This window comes from Pelmatolapia mariae, linkage group LG14, assembly GCF_036321145.2.
Source record: "Pelmatolapia mariae isolate MD_Pm_ZW linkage group LG14, Pm_UMD_F_2, whole genome shotgun sequence".
Taxonomy (NCBI): domain Eukaryota; kingdom Metazoa; phylum Chordata; class Actinopteri; order Cichliformes; family Cichlidae; genus Pelmatolapia; species Pelmatolapia mariae.
Genome location: NC_086239.1, coordinates 30,589,983 through 30,610,585, shown reverse-complemented (window position 1 = coordinate 30,610,585; position 20,603 = coordinate 30,589,983). Strand labels below are relative to the sequence as shown.

At 38.1% G+C, this 20,603-nt stretch overlaps 2 protein-coding genes across 2 annotated transcripts; both read left to right on the top strand.

Moving 5' to 3' along the window:
• The first annotated feature begins 6,474 nt into the window (after positions 1-6,474).
• LOC134641552 (olfactory receptor 52E4-like) lies at positions 6,475-7,413 on the top strand. Its single transcript, XM_063494027.1, has one exon. The coding sequence runs from the start codon at positions 6,475-6,477 to the stop codon at positions 7,411-7,413; it is 939 nt and encodes a 312-aa protein (XP_063350097.1).
• Positions 7,414-15,992: 8,579 nt separating this feature from the next.
• LOC134641551 (olfactory receptor 7D11-like) lies at positions 15,993-16,931 on the top strand. The gene has a single exon (XM_063494026.1). The coding sequence runs from the start codon at positions 15,993-15,995 to the stop codon at positions 16,929-16,931; it is 939 nt and encodes a 312-aa protein (XP_063350096.1).
• Positions 16,932-20,603: the final 3,672 nt, after the last annotated feature.

Here is a 20,603-nt window from a genome sequence, read left to right as displayed (position 1 = left end):
CACTCTTGTGAGTCACTTAATTTGTGTAATTGTTCATTACTGTCCTGCACTTGTTCGCATTATCTTCACCAGTTTTGGCATGGTATTAACTCTTGAGGAACGCCAAGGTTTAGTAATTGGTGCAGTCCTCGGTCCATGTCTTGTGAATCCTTTTGTGTACTGTCTTAGAACAAAAGATATTAAACAAAAGTTCTGTAAGATTTTGAAAAAGTTTCACACATATGTCTAAAATCTTGTGAACTGAGTGTGCTTTTTTTTCTTTTTTGGATAAATGCATTAATAGCCTTAACTGATGTTGGTGCAAACATTCTGAACATTTTATCACAAAATGTCTGAAACACCAACCATTCACTTTGATTCTGGCACAGACATGAGAATTATTCTACTCTGTGGCTTTTACACAAGATATTTGCACCTTAACTATTCACTTAAAAAATACATTTAGGGAAAAAAAAGTTTTATTTTAGTGAATAGTGAATTTTAGTCAATAATTATTTTACTTGTTTCCAGACCTTCAGTTGTGTCTGATCATGTGTTTGGAACCCAAGGATAGTATTTAATACCTGAATGCAGCAATGAGTTTTTAATACATTTCAAAAATGATAAAAATGAATGAATGTCTCCAAAAACAGCCTAACATTGTTGAGATAGCTAAGAAAGTGCGCTGCTACATTTTGACAGACATTTCAGTTTGGTCTGTTAAATGATTATACATCAGAGAGACGTAAAACAAACAAACAAAAAAAGCTACTTATCTCGGCACATCTGAAAAAAGTGACACAAGTAACTTGGCAAGATCCTTAGGTACTGATAACATCCCCCTCTCATGCCAAATAGCTGAGCACTGCTAGCAGCAACTCTTACATCTGCATTGACAAAATGACATGTTTATATCACCAAAGACATGTTTTTGGTGATATATTCAGCCTAATATGCAGTAAATTGCTTCTTCAAAAAAATCGTTCCTTTGACAAATGGTCATTTGGCTCTTTTAAAATTACTCTTTGAAGAATTGTTTACATAAAATAAAGTTGTAAATTGAAATATAATTAGCTAAGGTAGCTATGTCAAGTGATGGCTTTTTGAGTAATGTTTTAATTACCGCTACCTTAAAGGCCTGTGGCACATAGACCATTAATAGAGATGGCCCTATTATTTGGAATAGAGCAATAATTCATGGTAGGACTTTGAATCTAATGGAATCTAATAGACACACTGATGGTTTAAGGAAGTGTTTACTGAAGTTAAATCACAAACATCAATCAGAGATAAAGACTAAATAAATATCAGTAGTAATGGAAGTTGCTGGATAAGATAAGATGAGATAAGAAGAACTTTATTTATCCCGAGGGAAATTCTTTTGTCATACACATGCTCAATGCAGCAAGAGAGACAGAGGAACAGAGTAATAAGATATACAATATGTACAATAGAATACAAGTATACAGTAATATACAGTAGAATGTAATGATACATCTGTGAGATCTGAGAGAGTTATTATAAGTTTTGTAAAAAAAAAATTGTAAAATTAAAATGCTTTAGTGAAGAAATTCACAAAATCATTACTAGCTAAGGTTAAAAGAATACTTGGTTAACACAGCTTACTCTTTTCACTTTGGGTGCAGAGCTGAAGAGAAACCAAGTGCATTTCTTATTTTCTTTAATATGATTAATAATAAGCATGTCTTAGGTTTACAAATGGCTTTGTTATAGAGCAACAAACTCTTTATGAGCTAAATAAAATTCTTAAGTAGTGAGATGACATTCCGTCTCAAGTTTTAGGGTTATCTGCTATAATCTAAGCATTTCATAGTTATACGAGGGAGTCAAGTACTTCTGATTTGAGACTTCAAATCAGAATAGTGTTACATCCTCACAAAGTGAGTAATCTAACTAATTACTATTCCTATCGTTACAACGCCGCTACCGTTACTAACAAGAAAATGCGGTGCGGTCGCGTTACTATTTTTCAACAAACAAACGGTTGAAAACGGCTATGTTCAGCTTACCGCACGTTATATCAGTTGCACGGAAGTAGCTGTCTACGTAAGTAATCTGGGCGCTAGAGCTTTAAGCAGCTGCACGTGCTCCCGCTGACGGCAATCACTTTCTGGTAGACGATCACTTTTGGCACAACACCTGGAGCTAAGGGGGCAAAACAATCGCATGAGTGCTGCTGTTTGACTGAGGAAGAATAAAGTACTTTAAGATGACAAAGCAACAACGTGATATATACCAGTTTTTAAATTGTGTTGATAGGCCACGTAAAACCAGAGTCATGATAATCAATATATACGCAGCGTTTTTCCTCAATAGTTTCGTCACTTTTACTGTCTAAGGACAGCGCTAGCAAGCACTCTCTACTTATGAGCAAAAAATAAAAAAACAAAACAAAAAACAGCCCGTTTGATTTGGTGGGAAAATGTACCATGTCGACCAATCAAAAAATGATATGGTAACATGACTATGGGCAGAAATCTGTGCCATCAGAAACTGAATTTGAATAAGTTAAATTTGAATTTGAATTGCTCAGATTGAATCTGAATTGTAACTTGAATAAATGCTTTTGAAAACTGAATTTGAATTAGTCTAATTTGAAATTGAATTTATGGTTTGAAAATGATCATCACTAAATTGAAATTGAATTTTATATTTTGAAAATGAATTGATTTGCTTTGAAACTGCATTTTATCCTTTAAAAATTCAACTCTCGAATAATTTCAGTTTCACTTCTCACCATTCAGTTTCAGTTCTACAATTCAATTTCAGTTCCAAAATTCAGTTTTTTGGAACTTACATCCGGTTCCGGGTCAAGCGCAGATTAATAGAACTACGTTTTACTAGCGGACCGAAAGTGTTACTGACAGGATTCTACAGCATCTTGAGCTGAATTAAGACTTCAGAAGTCATTCGTCATGTCGAATGACCAGCGGATAAACTCTCAGGTTGGTAATAAATGTATTACATGTATAAGAACAAGCGTCATGTTAACAAATGATAGCCGTAAGGTAACTTTTATGCTTATTGTAGCTGTTAGCTAAAAACGCTAATTTAGCATAGTTTGCCCTGAATTCAGCTTTGACAAACAAATATGATCGACTGTTTCTAGTAGAATTCCAAAGTTGTCATCTTGTACCCTCTCAGAGCCCTGTATGCTTGCAGAGAACCCTACAGTAGGGAAACAGGCAAAACGGTGTCCAAACCTTTGTATTTTAGCTTTATTTATGTCTTACACAGCATCCCAACTCTTTAGCTAACTTAATAACTTTAGCTAAAGTGAATAGTTAGTCTAATTCATTAGTACAGCATTACTGGATCACCTGTTTAAAGTGATATAATATGATATACAACTATCACTGAAACAGCAAACTTTGTAAATAAACAAACAACACTTCTCATTCTCTAAACGTTTGGCCACAGCTGTAGATTACACTATCAGTGCTTGTTCACTCTTGACAATAATTACATTTCCAAATTCTCTTTGTGCATTTACAGGTAAACAATATCTAATATTTTATCTAAATGACTGCTTTGTCTTTGAAAAGGTGAAGAGCCTGAGGCCGGTGACAGTCCAGTTCTACTCTAAGTACATCCTTACGGTGGCTCACAGGACAAGGCCACATTCCTGTCCTGCCAGAAGAGAAGAGAAACTTCAGAGTCTTCATGCAGTTCAACCTCACCTGTCATATTCCATATGACAGGGGTCTCAAACTCCAGTCCTCAAGGGCCGGTGTCATGCAACTTTTCCATGCCCTCGAGGACTGGAGTTTGAGACCCCTGCCGTATGGTGTTCATGCTGTTTTCTACCCCACAGTTACAGCATGTCTGACTGCCTGTTCAGCATATGCAAAAATATATGATGAGTTTAAGCATGTGATGACTAAGGCCTTCCATTATGGTGTTTGTCATCACGTCACAGACATCTGGATGATCATTTGGAATAAACAAAAAACTAAAAACTTGTTACTTCATCTTTTATCTTTATTATTATTATTGTTCTTATTTTACATTTTTCATTGTTAGGCATTAGGTTTATTTGTAGTAGTCCTTTCCAACTTCTTTCCCTCTTCCATGTTACTGTGTCAGCTTGTCAGCATCTATTTGGGTTTGGAAGTGGAACAGAAAGTAAGGAAATCCAAAGTGCCATTAAAACCAGGAGAGATTCTTATATTTCAGAAGAAGGGATTAATTCAAAAGAAATGACCTCAATGCCATATTTTATTTAGGAACCCTAGAGAGCACTTTGCAAAATAACACATTCTTATAATTTCACCCTCAGACGAGCCAAGCTACGACTGTCAGGGAAGGTGATGTAGGTACAGAGTATGTGAGAGTGGTTAAGTTAATGTCTCTTGTCTAGATGAAGGCACAAGAGGGATCAATGGCAAGGCGTAGAGATTCAGTATCTTCAGTTTTCAGTGGACACTCCATTTCTGGCAAAAAAACACCTGTAAAAGATGGTCGATTTAGGAGGTGACCCAACAACTTCAGCCTGTCAAACATAGCAATGGAGCAGTATGTTTTTAAAAAAAATCTGATCCAGTAATGCTGTACTAATGAATTAGACTAACTATTCACTTTAGCTAAAGTTATTAAGTTAGCTAAAGAGTTGGGATGCTGTGTAAGACATAAATAAAGCTAAAATACAAAGGTTTGGACACCGTTTTGCCTGTTTCCCTACTGTAGGGTTCTCTGCAAGCATACAGGGCTCTGAGAGGGTACAAGATGACAACTTTGGAATTCTACTAGAAACAGTCGATCATATTTGTTTGTCAAAGCTGAATTCAGGGCAAACTACGCTAAATTAGCGTTTTTAGCTAACAGCTACAATAAGCATAAAAGTTACCTTACGGCTATCATTTGTTAACATGACGCTTGTTCTTATACATGTAATACATTTATTACCAACCTGAGAGTTTATCCGCTGGTCATTCGACATGACGAATGACTTCTGAAGTCTTAATTCAGCTCAAGATGCTGTAGAATCCCGTCAGTAACACTTTCGGTCCGCTAGTAAAACGTAGTTCTATTAATCTGCGCTTGACCCGGAACCGGATGTAAATTCCAAAAAACTGAATTTTGGAACTGAAATTGAATTGTAGAACTGAAACTGAATGGTGAGAAGTGAAACTGAAATTATTCGAGAGTTGAATTTTTAAAGGATAAAATGCAGTTTCAAAGCAAATCAATTCATTTTCAAAATATAAAATTCAATTTCAATTTAGTGATGATCATTTTCAAACCATAAATTCAATTTCAAATTAGACTAATTCAAATTCAGTTTTCAAAAGCATTTATTCAAGTTACAATTCAGATTCAATCTGAGCAATTCAAATTTAACTTATTCAAATTCAGTTTCTGATGGCACAGATTTCTGCCCATACATGACATTTGGTTGTTTAGGAAGAGGGGGAAGTTTTAGGAGTGACGGTGAGAGAGAGAGAAAGAAAGAGCAGAAAAAGAGAGAGAGCGAGTTTTGAGATGTCAGAGATTTGTGACATTTAGCATGTTTGGAGTGTGTAGTTAATGTGTTGTCTTGTGTAGTTAGTGTGTAGTGTTGTGGATAGTTTTGTGTTGTGTGTCAGAACAATGAGGCGACTGCTGTCTCCAGGTAAAAAACAGGAGGAGTGATACACCTGCTGCTGTCAGACCTGCAGGTATCAGGCTTGTGATGTTCTCCTTTATAGTAGACAGTAATTATTTTTTTGGAGTGGCACAAATAATTTGTTAACATGACACAAAGTTACTTTATAAAGGTGGCTCTCCATCTTCTGCATCTGTGAAAGTTCCAGCACATAGCTACTCTTTAAAGGTGTTTACTAGCAAAAAGATATAGCTACAAAGACCCAAGTTTCACTATAAAAGCTACCTAAAAGTTTTGTAACACTTTTTCTTCTCCAGAAAATGGAATAAAATACTTTGACTTCCTGCTAATATTAGCTCCATCCTAGCCATGAAGAGGGTATAGTGTTAAATAGATGTAGCGGGGCACTTTTAACATGAACCTGGATTTCTTTCATTTTGTGCTTTTGTTTTTTGTTTTTTTTATTGATCTAAATAGTCTACTGAAAAGAAAATAAAGGTTATTGTAAGCATGTGAACATTTACTTCCAATCCAACTTTATTGTGGCAAAAAGTTTGGGAACCACTGGGTTATTGTAATCATGCGAGCATTACCTTTGCAACTTTTATCCTGCCATTGAGGGGATGATATCATCTTTTTGCAATATCTGATGCAATAAAGACATTTCACATTCTTATGTCTAATTTGATTGGAAGAGGGAGGTGTCCAATTGAAACTAACTGTTCTTTCAAAGCCTTAAAATGAAAAGTTTAAATATTGCCCAGTAAAAGCAAAGGTATTTGACTGAGCTCAGAGGTGTTTGTGAAGTCTTATAAAGAAGAAGATTTACCACGTACTTTATCCATATTTGCTTTGCTTTTTTCCTTCTTCTTCTTCAACTTCAAAACAATATGTCTTTACAGAATGCTTCAATCAATGTAACACACTTTATTATAGGTGGTTTTGACACACTCAGTAGACCTATTGCTGTTGGTGTGGCTATACTAATAACGTATCTTCTTGCTGTTCTTGCCAATATGGCAAATATCATGTTTATTATTTCTGACAAGCAGTTACATAAACCAATGTATCTTATGATTTGCAACCTTGCTGTTGTTGATATAATGTACACCTCCAGTTCCAGTCCAACAATGATTGGGGTTCTACTTGCAGGTGTTAATACTATATCCTATGTGGAGTGTTTAATTCAAATGTGTGTTTTCACTTTGGGAACATCGATGGAGTCGTTTGTTTTAGCATTTATGGCATTGGATAGATTCATTGCAATAATTTATCCGTTCCAGTATCACACTTATTTAACAAACACACGTGTTCTTGTTCTTACATTTATCATGTGGTTTGTTAACTGGTGTTTTATGTGTTATATGCCTGCAACAGTTGTCCCCCTCCCACACTGCAGTTCAAGGCTGAAATACAGCTTCTGTGACTTTGCTGCTATAATACGAACCACCTGTGTTAACCCAGAGAAATATTTCAATGACGCTGCCATTATAATGTTTTTTATTTTATTTTTCACTTTCGTTTTCATTTGTCTTTCATATTGTGGAATCTTACTTTTTGTAAAATTATCTTCAAATAATGAAAAAAAGAAAATGGGGAGCACTCTTCTGAGTCACTTAATTTGTGTAATTTGTCATTACTGTCCTGCGTTTGTTCACATAATCTTCACCAGGTTTGGCGTGGTATTAACTCTTGAGGAACGCCAAGGTTTGGTAATTGGTGCAGTCCTCGGTCCATGTCTTGTAAATCCTTTTGTTTACTGTCTTAGAACGAAAAAAATTAAACAAAAGCTCCTTAAGATTTTCACACATCTGACTAAAATCTTGTGAACTGAGTGTGCTTTTTTAAGGATGAAAACAGTAATAGCCTTACCTTACATTGGTGCATATTTTCTGAACATTTTGTCACAAAATGTTTGAAGCACCATTCTCCTGGACTGAGACAGAAGTGAGAGTTATTCTATTTTTGGGGGGTTTAACACAAGATATTTGCCTTACCTTAACTAATCAATTCAGTTCATACAAAATTTAGAACAAAGTTTTTTGATTGTTTTTTTTAATTTAGTGAAACTCTGTGTTTGTGAGCAACAGTATGTTTTTTCCTCCTATGGTGTAAATAATCATATTGTATTCAACAAAAACTGATCAACTCTAGTAATGATTTATTTGAACTGCCTCAATAATTCTTTTGCTTGTTTCCAGACCTTCAGCTATGTCTGATCAGGTGTTTGGAATCCAAGGATAGTATTTAATACCTGAAAGCAACAATCAGTTTTTATTACATTTCAAAAATGATCTAAATGAATGAATGGCTCCAACACCAGCCTAACATAGTTGAGAGAGTGGACTGCTGTATTTTGACAGACAGTTCAGTTTGGTTTGTTGAATGATCCTATATCAGATAGACATAAAACAAACACCCAGTAAAAGAAAATACTCTGTGTGGGAACACCTGGAGAAAATGACACAAGTAACTTGGCTCCCAGTAAAAGAAGATGCTTGCTTGTATTGGTGACATCCCCCTCTCATTCCAAATACCTTAGCACTGCTAGCAGCTACTCTTACAGCTACACTGACAAAATAAGACACGTGTTTTTGATGATATATTCAGCCTAATATGCAGTAAATTGCCTGCCACAGACAGTAATTCATTTTTCTATATAGTCTATTCCCATAGTTTTGCACCCCTGCAAAGGAAACTTCTACACATAGATATGCAATAAGATCAGACACAAAGACACCTTTGTGACAGATTTTTAAAGCCTTATACACAGCCTCTGTTATACACATAATGGGCTTTTGAAAATGTATGATTTTGTCTATTTTTTTCTTAATACGAGAGAGTGTGAAATGATTTTTTTTAACAGATTTGTAAATTACTTAAAAAAATGTTTACAGAAGTAGCAGTTGTTGAAGCATTGAGGATCTGTACTTGGGCACAGCTAGCAGTCACACCATATGAATTCCATACCCAAATCTTAACTGTGCCTAAGCCCACATTTTTAAGAAGGCCAAGGCTTGGTTTACTTGTTAGTTAGTTATTACTCATGTCCAGCTGAACCCCATAGATGACTGTGAGAACACTTTTTGCTATGCACGATCAAAAGTGGCAACTTTTATGACAAGCAGGGTTTACTCTCATGATAATTTTTAGTTTGAATTAAAATACCTCTAAATTAACTTCAAATAATCATAGAAAGGATTTCCACATTCATAAATGCCTTTCTTTTAGCATTAAGTATTTTTCTTGGACTAAGGTAATTTGTATGGGTTGGATGGAGTGAATAAAATTTAACTGCACTCAACTGCAGTAAATAAGCTGATATGTCATCAATTAATTAAGTTTGTCCAACTCACGTACACTGGGTTGGAATAACAGAATTGCATTGTGCTAAAATACAGGAATAAATCACATGGAAATACTTTCCATGATTTTTTTTAATGTACATTCATATGGGAATTTTTTGAATGTATCATAGGCTCCAGACCTTCCACAGCTGATAAATAAACAGGAGGAAACGAATGGATAGAGTTGAGGTATTCTGATCTAAATCAAGGTGCACATAACCAAGCTGTCTTTGGAAGTTTTATTTATTTGCAACGGAGTCAAACAACAGTACAGAGTACATAAGTATTTTGCATGCACTGCCCAATCAGACGCAACACACACCGCAAGCGTTGCAATGACCACTAGCTAGAGCGAATGGCCCAAAATATGTGTTGTGCTTGCTGTTGTGCTCTGCCTGTGCGTCATTTTTTGCACCCTCTCTAGATGTTCTCGATGCTCCCTGTCATTTTGAAACATGTATCTCTCATGCATGCTTGAATGCATGTAGTTTGAGTTTCATATGACGTCCTAGTAAAAAGATTAAAACATTACTGTCATGGTCGGCAATGTTTTTCCTGCTGTGCTTCATGTCTCTTCCTCTGGGTAGAGATTGTCATTCCTTGCGGGAGCCACACCGTAGACTGATTAACATGGCAGTATTTAAGACCAGCGTTAACAAATATTCTTCGCCAGAACATCAGCTACCCAGCATTAGTTTCGGCTCCTCATATTTCTTACTCTTGTAAAATTTGTACTAATCTTGTTTTCTCTATCTCCAGTCAAATCCATGGAAAATAATCTCAGTCTGCCTGCATTTATCCACAACCCGATCACTGGTTGCTCCTGTTCCACCACAGCTCTGGTATGGATTTCCCACTTAGTCTCATCTGCCTGTCTCTTCGTCGGAACCTCTCTGGACTACCTCATTCACATGCTCATCTGGACCTCGCCTCCCCCTCTTGTAAACCTCTACCTGCCGACAACGTAACCTCAAATTACTCTCCCTTGGATACTATCTCTTCAGTCTTCTCCTGGCTCTGTGTTAAGTCTCCTCCCCTGTTGTTGGAGTAGCTCTGCTCCTCACTACTCAAAACGGATTCTGAGACCCCATTCTCATGCTCATATTCACCCACAGCTCTACTCACAGTACTTAGCCCACATACCTAGTTCTAGCATCTCAGCTCTCCTCATAGTTATAACCTTCGTTCATATTTTGGAAATAAATGTCATTGTTGTAATATTTAACTGTCACGTCAGTCCAAGTGCATTTAGATTTATCATTGCCCACAGTAGTGTGTGTTTGCCCTTGCCCTTTTATATAGGTCCCCAGCCACTAATACACTTGTGTAGATTTTGCCCACGGTCATTGTTTTCACTTACCTGTATATTACCTGTATATTCACTTACCTGTACCTGTGTACCTGCCATGAGCGTGTTCTACCGTCTCACTTGTTGTAAATAAATCTTGCCACGTATGTTGAGTTTCTGAGTTGAATCTGTTTTGGGTCCAATCTGTACCTTACGGCTCTTGCCGTGACAATTACATTATTTAGCAGCTGACAACAAGTGTAATTAACATAATGTTAATATTCTTTCAGATAACAACCAAGGTATTCAATGAATAAACAGAAACTACACATATACCCATCTAAATACAACAATTTATTTCACTATTTAAAAAACATGACATGCCCAATTCACTAGAAATATGTTACCACAACACTGCTTTCCTACAGAGGTCCCTGTATGCCTTGAACATCTATGCCATAAACCAGTGTCATGAAGTTGCTTGCACTTGGATAGGCATAGAATCAACTTTTCTTCCATGTTTTCATTCATTATGTGGTTGAACTTAGCGTGACTGTAGGCTTTGTTTCTATTGGTTGTATGAAGGTAGATCACATGCGCCAGTACTCGCTGGCACGCTTGTGCTGCGCTTTGCAGATGATTTTCAGTGATGAGGCTCACTAAATACAAGGAGAAAACACAGGTGAGAACAAGCCAATCTGGACATGAATTGGAACTAAATTAAACAAATAACTTAGAACTAGAATTATACATGATTAACATAGGAATCACGTGGGACTCTAAGAACTAAGGAAAAAAATCACATATAAATCCAAATCTACCTCCAAATGAACAGAATCAACCTTTTGGGATGTAAATGGAGAGTCCTCTTCATACACTAAGGTCAACTACGGTTTTCCACATGGTGCAGTACCAGGACCAATTCTGTTACATTATACATGCTTCCCTTAGGCAGTATTATCAGAAGATAGCATACATTTTCACTGCTATGCAGATGACACGCAGCTCTATCTGTCCACGAAGCCAGATAACACACACCAAATAGTTAAACTACAGGAATGTCTTAAAGACATAAAGACCTGGATGGCCTCTAAGTTTCTGCTTCTTAATTCAGATAAAACTGAGGTTATTGTTTTCAGCCCTGAAAATCTTAGAAATATGGTATCTAACCAGATTCTTACTCTGGATGGCATTACCTTGGCCTCCAGTAACACTGTGAGGAACCTTGGAGTCATTTTTGACCAAGGCACGCCCTTCAATGCACATATTAAACAAATGTGTAGGACTACTTTCTTCCATTTGCGCAACATGTCTAAAATTAGAAATATCCTGTCTCAGAGTGATGCTGAAAAACTAGTTGATGCATTTATTACTTCCAGGCTGGACTACTGTATTTCAATATTATCAGGAAGTCCTAAAAACTCGCTGAAAAGCCTTCAATTAATCCAAAATGCTGCAGCAAGAGTACTGACAGGGACTAGAAAGAGAGAGCATATTTCTCCTGTTTTGGCTTCCCTTCTTTGGCTCCCTGTTAAATCCAGAATTGAATTCAAAATCCTGCTCCTCACATACAAATTCTTAAATAATCAGGCCCCATCTTATCTTAACGACCTTGTAGTAGTCCTGTTAAAAGGGAGTTTTTCCTTCCCACTGTCGCCAAAGTGCTCGTTCATAGGGGGTCATATGTGTTATGGTCCTGGGTCGGTGGCCCAGTGTTTTTGGTTTTTGTACTTTTTACTTTTGATTTCATCATGGATTGTGACTGTGGTTTGGTTTCTGTCCTAGTGTTTCTAGCTCCCTAGTTTCGTGGTACTTCCTGAGTTCTGATTTTTAGGTTTTGTTATTTGACCTCCCAGTGTTAATTCTGTGCTCCCTCTGTTCTGTGTCATCCCTGCCTGTGTATCCCCTCTAGTGTAGTCATGTCTCTGTGTAAAGCCTGCGTCTCTGGGTCTGTGTCTTTGCGTGTGTTTTGAGTTTCCTGTTTTATTGTGAAAGTGTGTGTCTCATGCCAGTGTGTTCAGTTTGCGTTTCCCCTGTCTCGTCTTGTCGATCACAATCAGCTGTGCCTCCCTCCTGTGTGTAGTTTCCTTATTCCCTTCTGTGTATTTATAGGCTGTGTCCCAATTCAGGGTATGCACGCTTGAAGTACGCACACTACGCGTACTACGTACGGTGCGTACTACGTACGGTGCGTACTACAAGTACGGGAAGTGCGGAAGTGCGAGGCTTGTGAAATGGGACGGTCTAGCCTTCGTCGCATTGTTCAGGTTGCCTAGCAACCATGATACTAACCGCGAGAAATGTTTCATACAGCTTTGTGTGACAGAAATGAAGGAGAAAAAATGTTTTGTTGGTCATTCATTTTTGTCATGACATCACTTTGATTAGTTGAGATTAGTTAGTAAATAATAATTAGCTAATGTTATTCATGAGACTAAAGTCATCTCACTGTGGTAATGTTAATATAATATGGACAATATTATATGTATTGTCAGATTTTATATACATATATATATATATATGAGCTTGAACTCTGGGTCAAAGATGTAAGTAGCAGTTAATTATAATTCCTGTCACCTTAAATCTTCACTCAGAGACAGGTATCTCTGACAGTGTATATACAGATGTATTATTAAAAGAACAATGTTTGTCTCTTATATATATGTTGGCATTATTACATTTGGCTCAATGCTTACATATATGTGTAAAAAGAAAATGTACGAGCTGTGATAACTGTTGCTGATAGAATGAAGAGTAGACTGATATATGAAATATTCCTTTATTGGGTGAGAAATTCAGACCATGTCATAACTGCTTTAAGTCATACAGAATAGATATCAGAGCCTTAAACAGGCTGACTTCTGCTAAATGGGTCAAACTGGGCAGCAAGTATACAAACACATAACATCCTTATAGAATATGATGTAACACTATAGATCAACTTACCTCAGAATATATAAAGCATATAAACAGTTACAGCAATGTGATGCAACAAACAGCAGTACTACTAATCCAAAATACTCAAAGCTTCATAGAACTGAAACACACATTTATTTTTAGCTCCATTCTGCTGCTGATACATACTTTAGGTTTCTGAATATTAAACTTGTTGCTGCCTTTCATAGTGTGTAACTTGAAGGCCCTGAGTACTTTCTCCCACACTGAAAACACTGGAATGATAACATTATTTGAACATTACCTAATAAGACTGATTCAGGACAGACAATTAGTTATGTTAAACTTTTCTAGCAGTCCTTCACAAACAGGGAACAGTCTGTCTATTCTCTCCATCTGTCAGCTGCTGCTGGCTCTTCCTCCTCCTCTTCCTCACACACTGCTGAGTTTGTCCTGGTGGATCATCAGGGGTGCAAAGCCTCACAGATGATGTGCAGCAGTGGGTCCCTCAGTCTGTCCTCACTCTGGACACTTGCAGTTGTCACACATGGAAATCAAATGTGTGATAAGCTGCAGGATTCAAACACAAGTGTAACTTATAAATACATGTTCATACTTTTATTCCACAATCAGAGAGAAAGAAACAGAGAGAGAGTGCAGGACAGACAGACAGGTGACAGTCTCAGGTGTATACACTGCTACAAAACAGCACAAGAGAAGGAAGATTTAGTGTTTGTGTTATTACGAGTGCTAAACAAGAAGAGTTCCAGATGGTCCAGTGGACACATGTGTGACTCCTGTGATTAAAGCATCTTTCTTTCAGCTTAACGAGTGAACCGTCAGCTCGTTCAAACACACGTTAAAGTGCGTTTGGCTCGACACCACCGAACAGAGGCAGCAATATAACATAGCTAACATTAACAGTGCAGTGAATCCTGCTTGTGCCGTGATATTCAGGACTGCAAACCGAGCAGCATCACTGACTTTCAGCTTGTTGTGTTTGTGGATATATGACTGACTTTAATTATCCATAAAATCATCACATTCTCTGTAAGATTAAGTTCAACTATATATATATTTAGAAGTAGAGGCTTTAAAACCAAGCTGACGCTGAAAGTACAAACATCACTAATGTCACATAACTTTGCTGACATGTGGCCAACAGTAATGTTTTAATGTTCTTCGTTATTAAACATTCGCACATAAATAAGTGACATAATATTCAGTACTTACCTTTGCCAGTTCACTCTTCGGCCGCTCCCGTCTGCCGTATTTTGCGGCAAAATTATCCACACCCACCGCCGCGCTATGGATTGTGGGATATATGGGGCCACGAAGCGTGCACCGGACCACGCTTGATATTTGGGGAAATCGACGGCGCATTTGGAGTATGCATTTGAAGTACACTTTGAATTGGGACAGCCGTCGTCGCGTGGCGGTGACGTATTCGCACTTGAAATGCGTACTTCAAGCGTGCATACCCTGAATTGGGACACAGCCATAGTGTGTGTTCGCTCATGTTCGTCGCTAGTCCGTCTGTGTTTTTTCCCTGCGTTTTCTCCCAGAGTTGTCCATTCAGGTTCGTTTTGTTAGTCATTCCCAGTTTAGGTCAGGTTTTGTTTTGCTTGCTGTGTTTCTGTTTGTGCCACGAGTGTGTGTAAATAAAGCTTGCTCACGTCCAAGCCAGTACCAGCATCTGGGTCCTCTCTCACACCCTCCACACGTCTACCACCGCAACCGTGACAATATGATCGTTCGGTTTTTCTCTGTAAGTATTATTGTAGGATCTACTGTACAATATAAAGGGCCTTGAGGTGATTGTTGTTGTGATTTCGCGCTATATAAATAAAACTGAATTGAATTGAACTGAAATCCAACTGATTGTAGAAATCAGTGACGATAACCAGCCCTAGTGCCAAGGTATGTATCCCCAACAGAATTTGTTTCCCCTGCGTCAGGCGCATGCACTGGGCTGTCCAAATCACGAACAGACAGTATCTCACATTCTTGATTTTTAGTTCATACACATTTCTTATAATGACGAACTACTCTTGAAATTTTTGAGATGTTAGCTCTTTACACCGTAAATTTACAGTGGGATGCAAATAATATCAGGCTGATCAAGCAATTTGTTCCCCCTGTCGAAATCACAGACAAACATTGTCCCACAGGTTTTTTTTTATGTTTTTAAACCCATTTTGCACAGAGAGGCATTTTTTGAAAAATGTTATGATAGCAATGTTGAATATTCTTACACAGTAAAAAAAAACAACAACAACAAAAAAAAACAACTACACCTAAAAAGAATGATTACACCATAAAGATGGATTGTCTTTCTGTTATTTAAAAGAGGTAGTAGTTTGTTTTATTGCAACATGTAGTTTATGTTTACTTTGTTTCATTGTTTACAAAAGGTTTGAGGTGTAAAATAAATTGCAGTGGAGTTTGAAAACAAAGTATGGGTGTGTGTGGTTGGAGTATGTGTTTGTGCTGGGGGTGGGAGGGGGTCTTGTAAAACAAAGGGGGAACCTAGCAAAAAAAGTTTGGGACCCACTGGGTTATTGTAATCATGTAAGCATTACCTTTTCAACTTTTATCCTGCCATTGAGGGGATGACATCATCTTTTTTGCAATACCTGATGCAATATAGACATTTCACATTCTTATGTCTAATTTGATTGGAAGACGGAAGTCTCCAATCAAAACTTGCTGTTCTTCCAAGCCTTAAAATGAGAAGTTTAAATATTGCCCAGTAAAAGCAAAGGTGTTTGACTGAGCTCAGAGGTGTGAAATCTGATAAAGAAGATTTACCACGTACTTTATCCAGATTTACTTTGCTTTTTCTCTTCTTCTTCTTCTTCTTCAACTTCAAAACAATATGTCTTCACAGAATGCTTCAATCAATGTAACACACTTTATTATAGGTGGTTTTGACACACTCAGTAGACCTATTGCTGTTGGTGTGGCTATACTAATAACGTATCTTCTTGCTGTTCTTGCCAATATGGCAAATATCATGTTTATTATTTCTGACAAGAGATTACATAAACCAATGTATCTTCTGATTTGCAACCTTGCTGTTGTTGATATAGTGTACACCTCCAGTTCCAGTCCAACAATGATTGGGGTTCTACTTGCAGGTGTTAATACTATATCCTATGTGGAGTGTTTAATTCAAATGTGTGTTTTCAATTTGGGAACATCGATGGAGTCGTTTGTTTTAGCAGTCATGGCATTGGATAGATTCATTGCAATCATTTATCCTTTCCGGTATCACACTTATTTAACAAACACACGTGTTCTTGTTCTTACATTTATCCTGTGGTTCATTGCCTGGTGTTTTGTGTTTTATATGCCTGCAACAGTTGTCCCCCTCCCACACTGCAGTTCAAGGCTGAAATACAGCTTCTGTGACTTTGCTGCTGTAATAAGAACAACCTGTGTTAATCCAGAGAAATATTTCAATGAAGTTGCCATTGCAGCATTTTTTATTTTCTTTTTCACTTTCGTTTTCATTTGTCTTTCATATTGTGGAATCTTACTCTTTGTAAAATTATCTTCAAATAATGAAAAAAAGAAAATGGGGAGCACTCTTGTGAGTCACTTAATTTGTGTAATTGTTCATTACTGTCCTGCGTTTGTTCGCATTATTTTCACCAGGTTTGGCGTGGTATTAACTCTTGAGGAACGCCAAGGTTTAGTAATTGGTGCAGTCCTCGGTCCATGTCTTGTAAATCCTTTTGTGTACTGTCTTAGAACAAAAGAAATTAAACAAAAGCTCTTTAAGATTTTCAAAAAGTTTAACACACCTGACTAAAATCTTGTGAACTGAGTGTGCTTTTTATTTTTTATTTTTAGATAAACACAGAAATACTCCTAACTGATGTCGGTGTAAATTTACTGAACATTATTTCACAAAATGTTTGAAACACCATTCACTTTGATTCTGGCACAGAAGTGAGAATTACTCTATTTGTGGGTTTTACACAAGATATTTGCACCCTAACTATTCAATTCAGTTCATACAAAATTTAGAACAAAAGTTTTTAGTGAAACTGTTTTTGTATCTGTAAGCAACAGTATGTTTTTTCCTGCTATGCTGTAAATAATCATATTTTAATCAACAAAAACTAATCAACTTTAGTAATTATTTATTTGAACTCCCTCAGTAATTCTTTTGCTTGTTTCCAGACCTTCAGTTATGTCTGATCAGGTGTTTTGGAAGCCAAGGATAGTATTTAATACCTGAAAGCAACAATCAGTTTTTATTACATTTAAAAAATGATCAAAATGAATGAATAGCTCCAACACCAGCCTAACATAGTTTAGATAGCTAAGCTAGTGGACTGCTGTATTTTGACAGACATTTCAGTTTGGTTTGTTAAATGATCCTATATCAAAAAGACATAAAACAAACACCCAGTAAAAGAAAATACTCAAGTAACTTGGCTCCCAGTAAAAGAAGATGCTTGCTTGTATTGGTAACATCCCCCTCTCATTCCAAATACCTTAGCACTGCTAGCAGCTTCTCTTACAGCTACACTGACAAAATAAGACACATGTTTTTGATGATATATTCAGCCTAATATGCAGTAAATTGCCTGCCACAGACAGTAATTCATTTTTCTATATAGTCTATTCCCATAGTTTTGCACCCCTGCAAAGGAAACTTCTACACATAGATATGCAATAAGATCAGACACAAAGACACCTTTGTGACAGATTTTTAAAGCCTTATACACAGCCTCTGTTATACACATAATGGGCTTTTGAAAATGTATGATTTTATCTATTTGTTTTCTTAATTGGGGACATTGTGAAATTGTTTTGTTTTTTAAACAAATTTGTAAATTACTTAATGTTTACAGAAGCAGCGAGTGGCTGTTTTTGATATAAGCGACATGGGCTTTGCCCAGGGCGACATCGTGGTGGGGGTGGCATCATGGCATCAGCAAAAAAAATAAATTGCTCGCAGCCATGCTGCCCTGACAACATGCCAGCGCATTTTGGGGATTGCATGGGCACCGAACAGTTTTCTATTGCCCATTTGAGAGGAGTAAGGACGCCCTCCATTTACGAGGTGCGCCTGCCGCTTGCTACACAGGGAGGAGAGGGGCTGGCTCTGGCTGGCTGGAGCGGCACCTAATAACCAGCTCGCAAAATAAAATAAAAAAAACAAAACAAACAAACAAACTAGGGCTGTCAACGTTAACGCTGTCAACACGGTTAACGCAATTAAAGTTTTTAATGTAATTAATCCATCTGGAGCGCAGAATGACTCAAAATCCCTGAAATGTCTCTGTCAAAACATTTTGGGCAGTTTGTCCTGAAACAAGGACAGGATGTCTGAAAAATAAATTGCTGTTATCAGGATAAAAACAAGCAAAGTCAAGTAGTCAAGTAAGTAATAAATGTTGTGAGCCAATTAAATTCAATTCAGCCAGCCCGCTGGGGTCTTTCTGGTTAATGGTTTCATGTTCTCCCTGTGCCTGGGGGAATTCTCTATGGTACTGAAGCTTTCTCCCACAGTCAAGAAAACTTGCATGGAAAGTTAATTATTGGTTCTAATTTGAAACTTGAAATCTCTTACTCAGATTTTTTGGCTAAATTTAAGAATGTTTTTGACAAGGGGTCCATAGCAACGGCAGGCTCTCACCAATTACTAAACCTCAAGCAAGGTGAGCGGAGCATGTCCGACTTTTCAGTTGATTTTTGGATACTGGCCGAAGAAACAGGTCAGGGTCAGGAAGCTATCAAAAGCACTCTCCTAAATAATGTGTGAGGATGAGCTAATTATGCGTGAACTGCCATTTTCTCTATATGCTCTCATGACCCTATGCATCCGGGTGGATGATTGCCTCTGGGCTCGCCGGAGCATGCGGGGTCGTGGTTTCTGGGAGCCGCTGGCACCTGTGGGCTCACTGCCCGGTGACCGAATGTCCAAACCCAGACACACACGTATATGGTGATGGTGAAAAGGGAGAACAGTCCATGCAGCTGGGGCGCTCACGACTCACACTTGCAGAACATCAACGCCGCCAAACCACTGGTGAGGACAAGTGACAGGGTGGCGCTGTCACTTGGTGTTCACTCTCTTTGCGGTAGAGTATCACTTCCTGTTCCTGCTCAAACACGGTGGTGTTTTTGAGTGGCTTATCTGCTTAGCAATTTAATTAAAAACTTTTAGATACATTCTTTTTTCAAAGCATAATCTTCACGTGCTTCATCCGAAGCACACTTTCTGTGTACTCATTACCTAATTTATAGCCAAAGTATTCACTCACTGTGTCTTTACTGTTTCGCTAGCTTAGCATAGCTTGTAGCCCACTCACTAGCAGCATGGCCTCTTCACCTGTCCCTCCTGCACTTTCCTGCTTATTGTGTCAGATGTTTAGTTACTCCTCGGCCTCCTTTAGCAGTAGTGATACTTGTAACAAATGTAGCATATTTGCAGCTCTGGAGGCCAGGATTACTGAATTGGAGACTCGGCTTCGCACCCTTCATTCACCTGTAGCTAGCCAGGCCCCTGTAGCTGGGGCAGCCAAAGATAGCGTAGGCCCTGCTAGCTGTTCCCCTGCAGACCCCAAGCACCTGGGGAAAGTGGGCGGCTGGGTGACGGTGAGGAGGAAGCATAGTCTTAAACAGGGCATTGTACCTACATGAACAGGTATACCACCAACCTGTTCATGTGTCTAACCGTTTTTCCCTACTCGGCGACACACCCGCCGGGGGTCAAACTCTGGTAATTGGTGATTCTGTTCTCAGACGTGAAGCTAGAGACACCGGCAACCATAGTCAATTGTCTTCCAGGGGCCAGAGCAGGTGACATTGAGGGAAATTTAAAACTGCTGGCTAAGGGTAAACGTAAATTCAGTTAACTCATAACTCACATCGGCAGTAATGACACCCGGTTACACCAATCGGAGGTCACTAAAATCAATATTGAATCGGTGTGTAACTTTGCCAAAACGATGTCAGACTCTGTAGTTTTCTCTGGTCCCCTCCCCAATCAGACCAGGAGTGACATGTTTAGCCGCATGTTCTCCTTAAATTGCTGGCTGTCTGAGTGGTGTCCAAAAAATGATGTGGGCTTCATAGATAATTGGCAAGCCTTCTGGAGGAAACCTGGTCTTGTTAGGAGAGACGGCATCCATCCCACTTTGGATGGAGCAGCTCTCATTTCTAGAAATATGGACAACTTTATTAAACCCCCCAAAATATGACTATCCAGAGTTGGGACCAGGAAGCAGAGTTGCAGTCTTACACGCCTCTCTGCAGCTTCTCTCCTCCTGTTATCCCCCCAAAACCCCATCTCCATAGAGACTGTGTCAGCTCCCAAACAGACAAAAAACAAACTAAAAACCAGCAATAAACAACTTAAACATAAAAAATCACAAAGAAAGAACAATACAGTATCCACATCTGAACCAAAGAGTAAACAGTGAAATGTGGATTATTAAATATTAGGTCTCTCTCCTCCAGGTCTCTG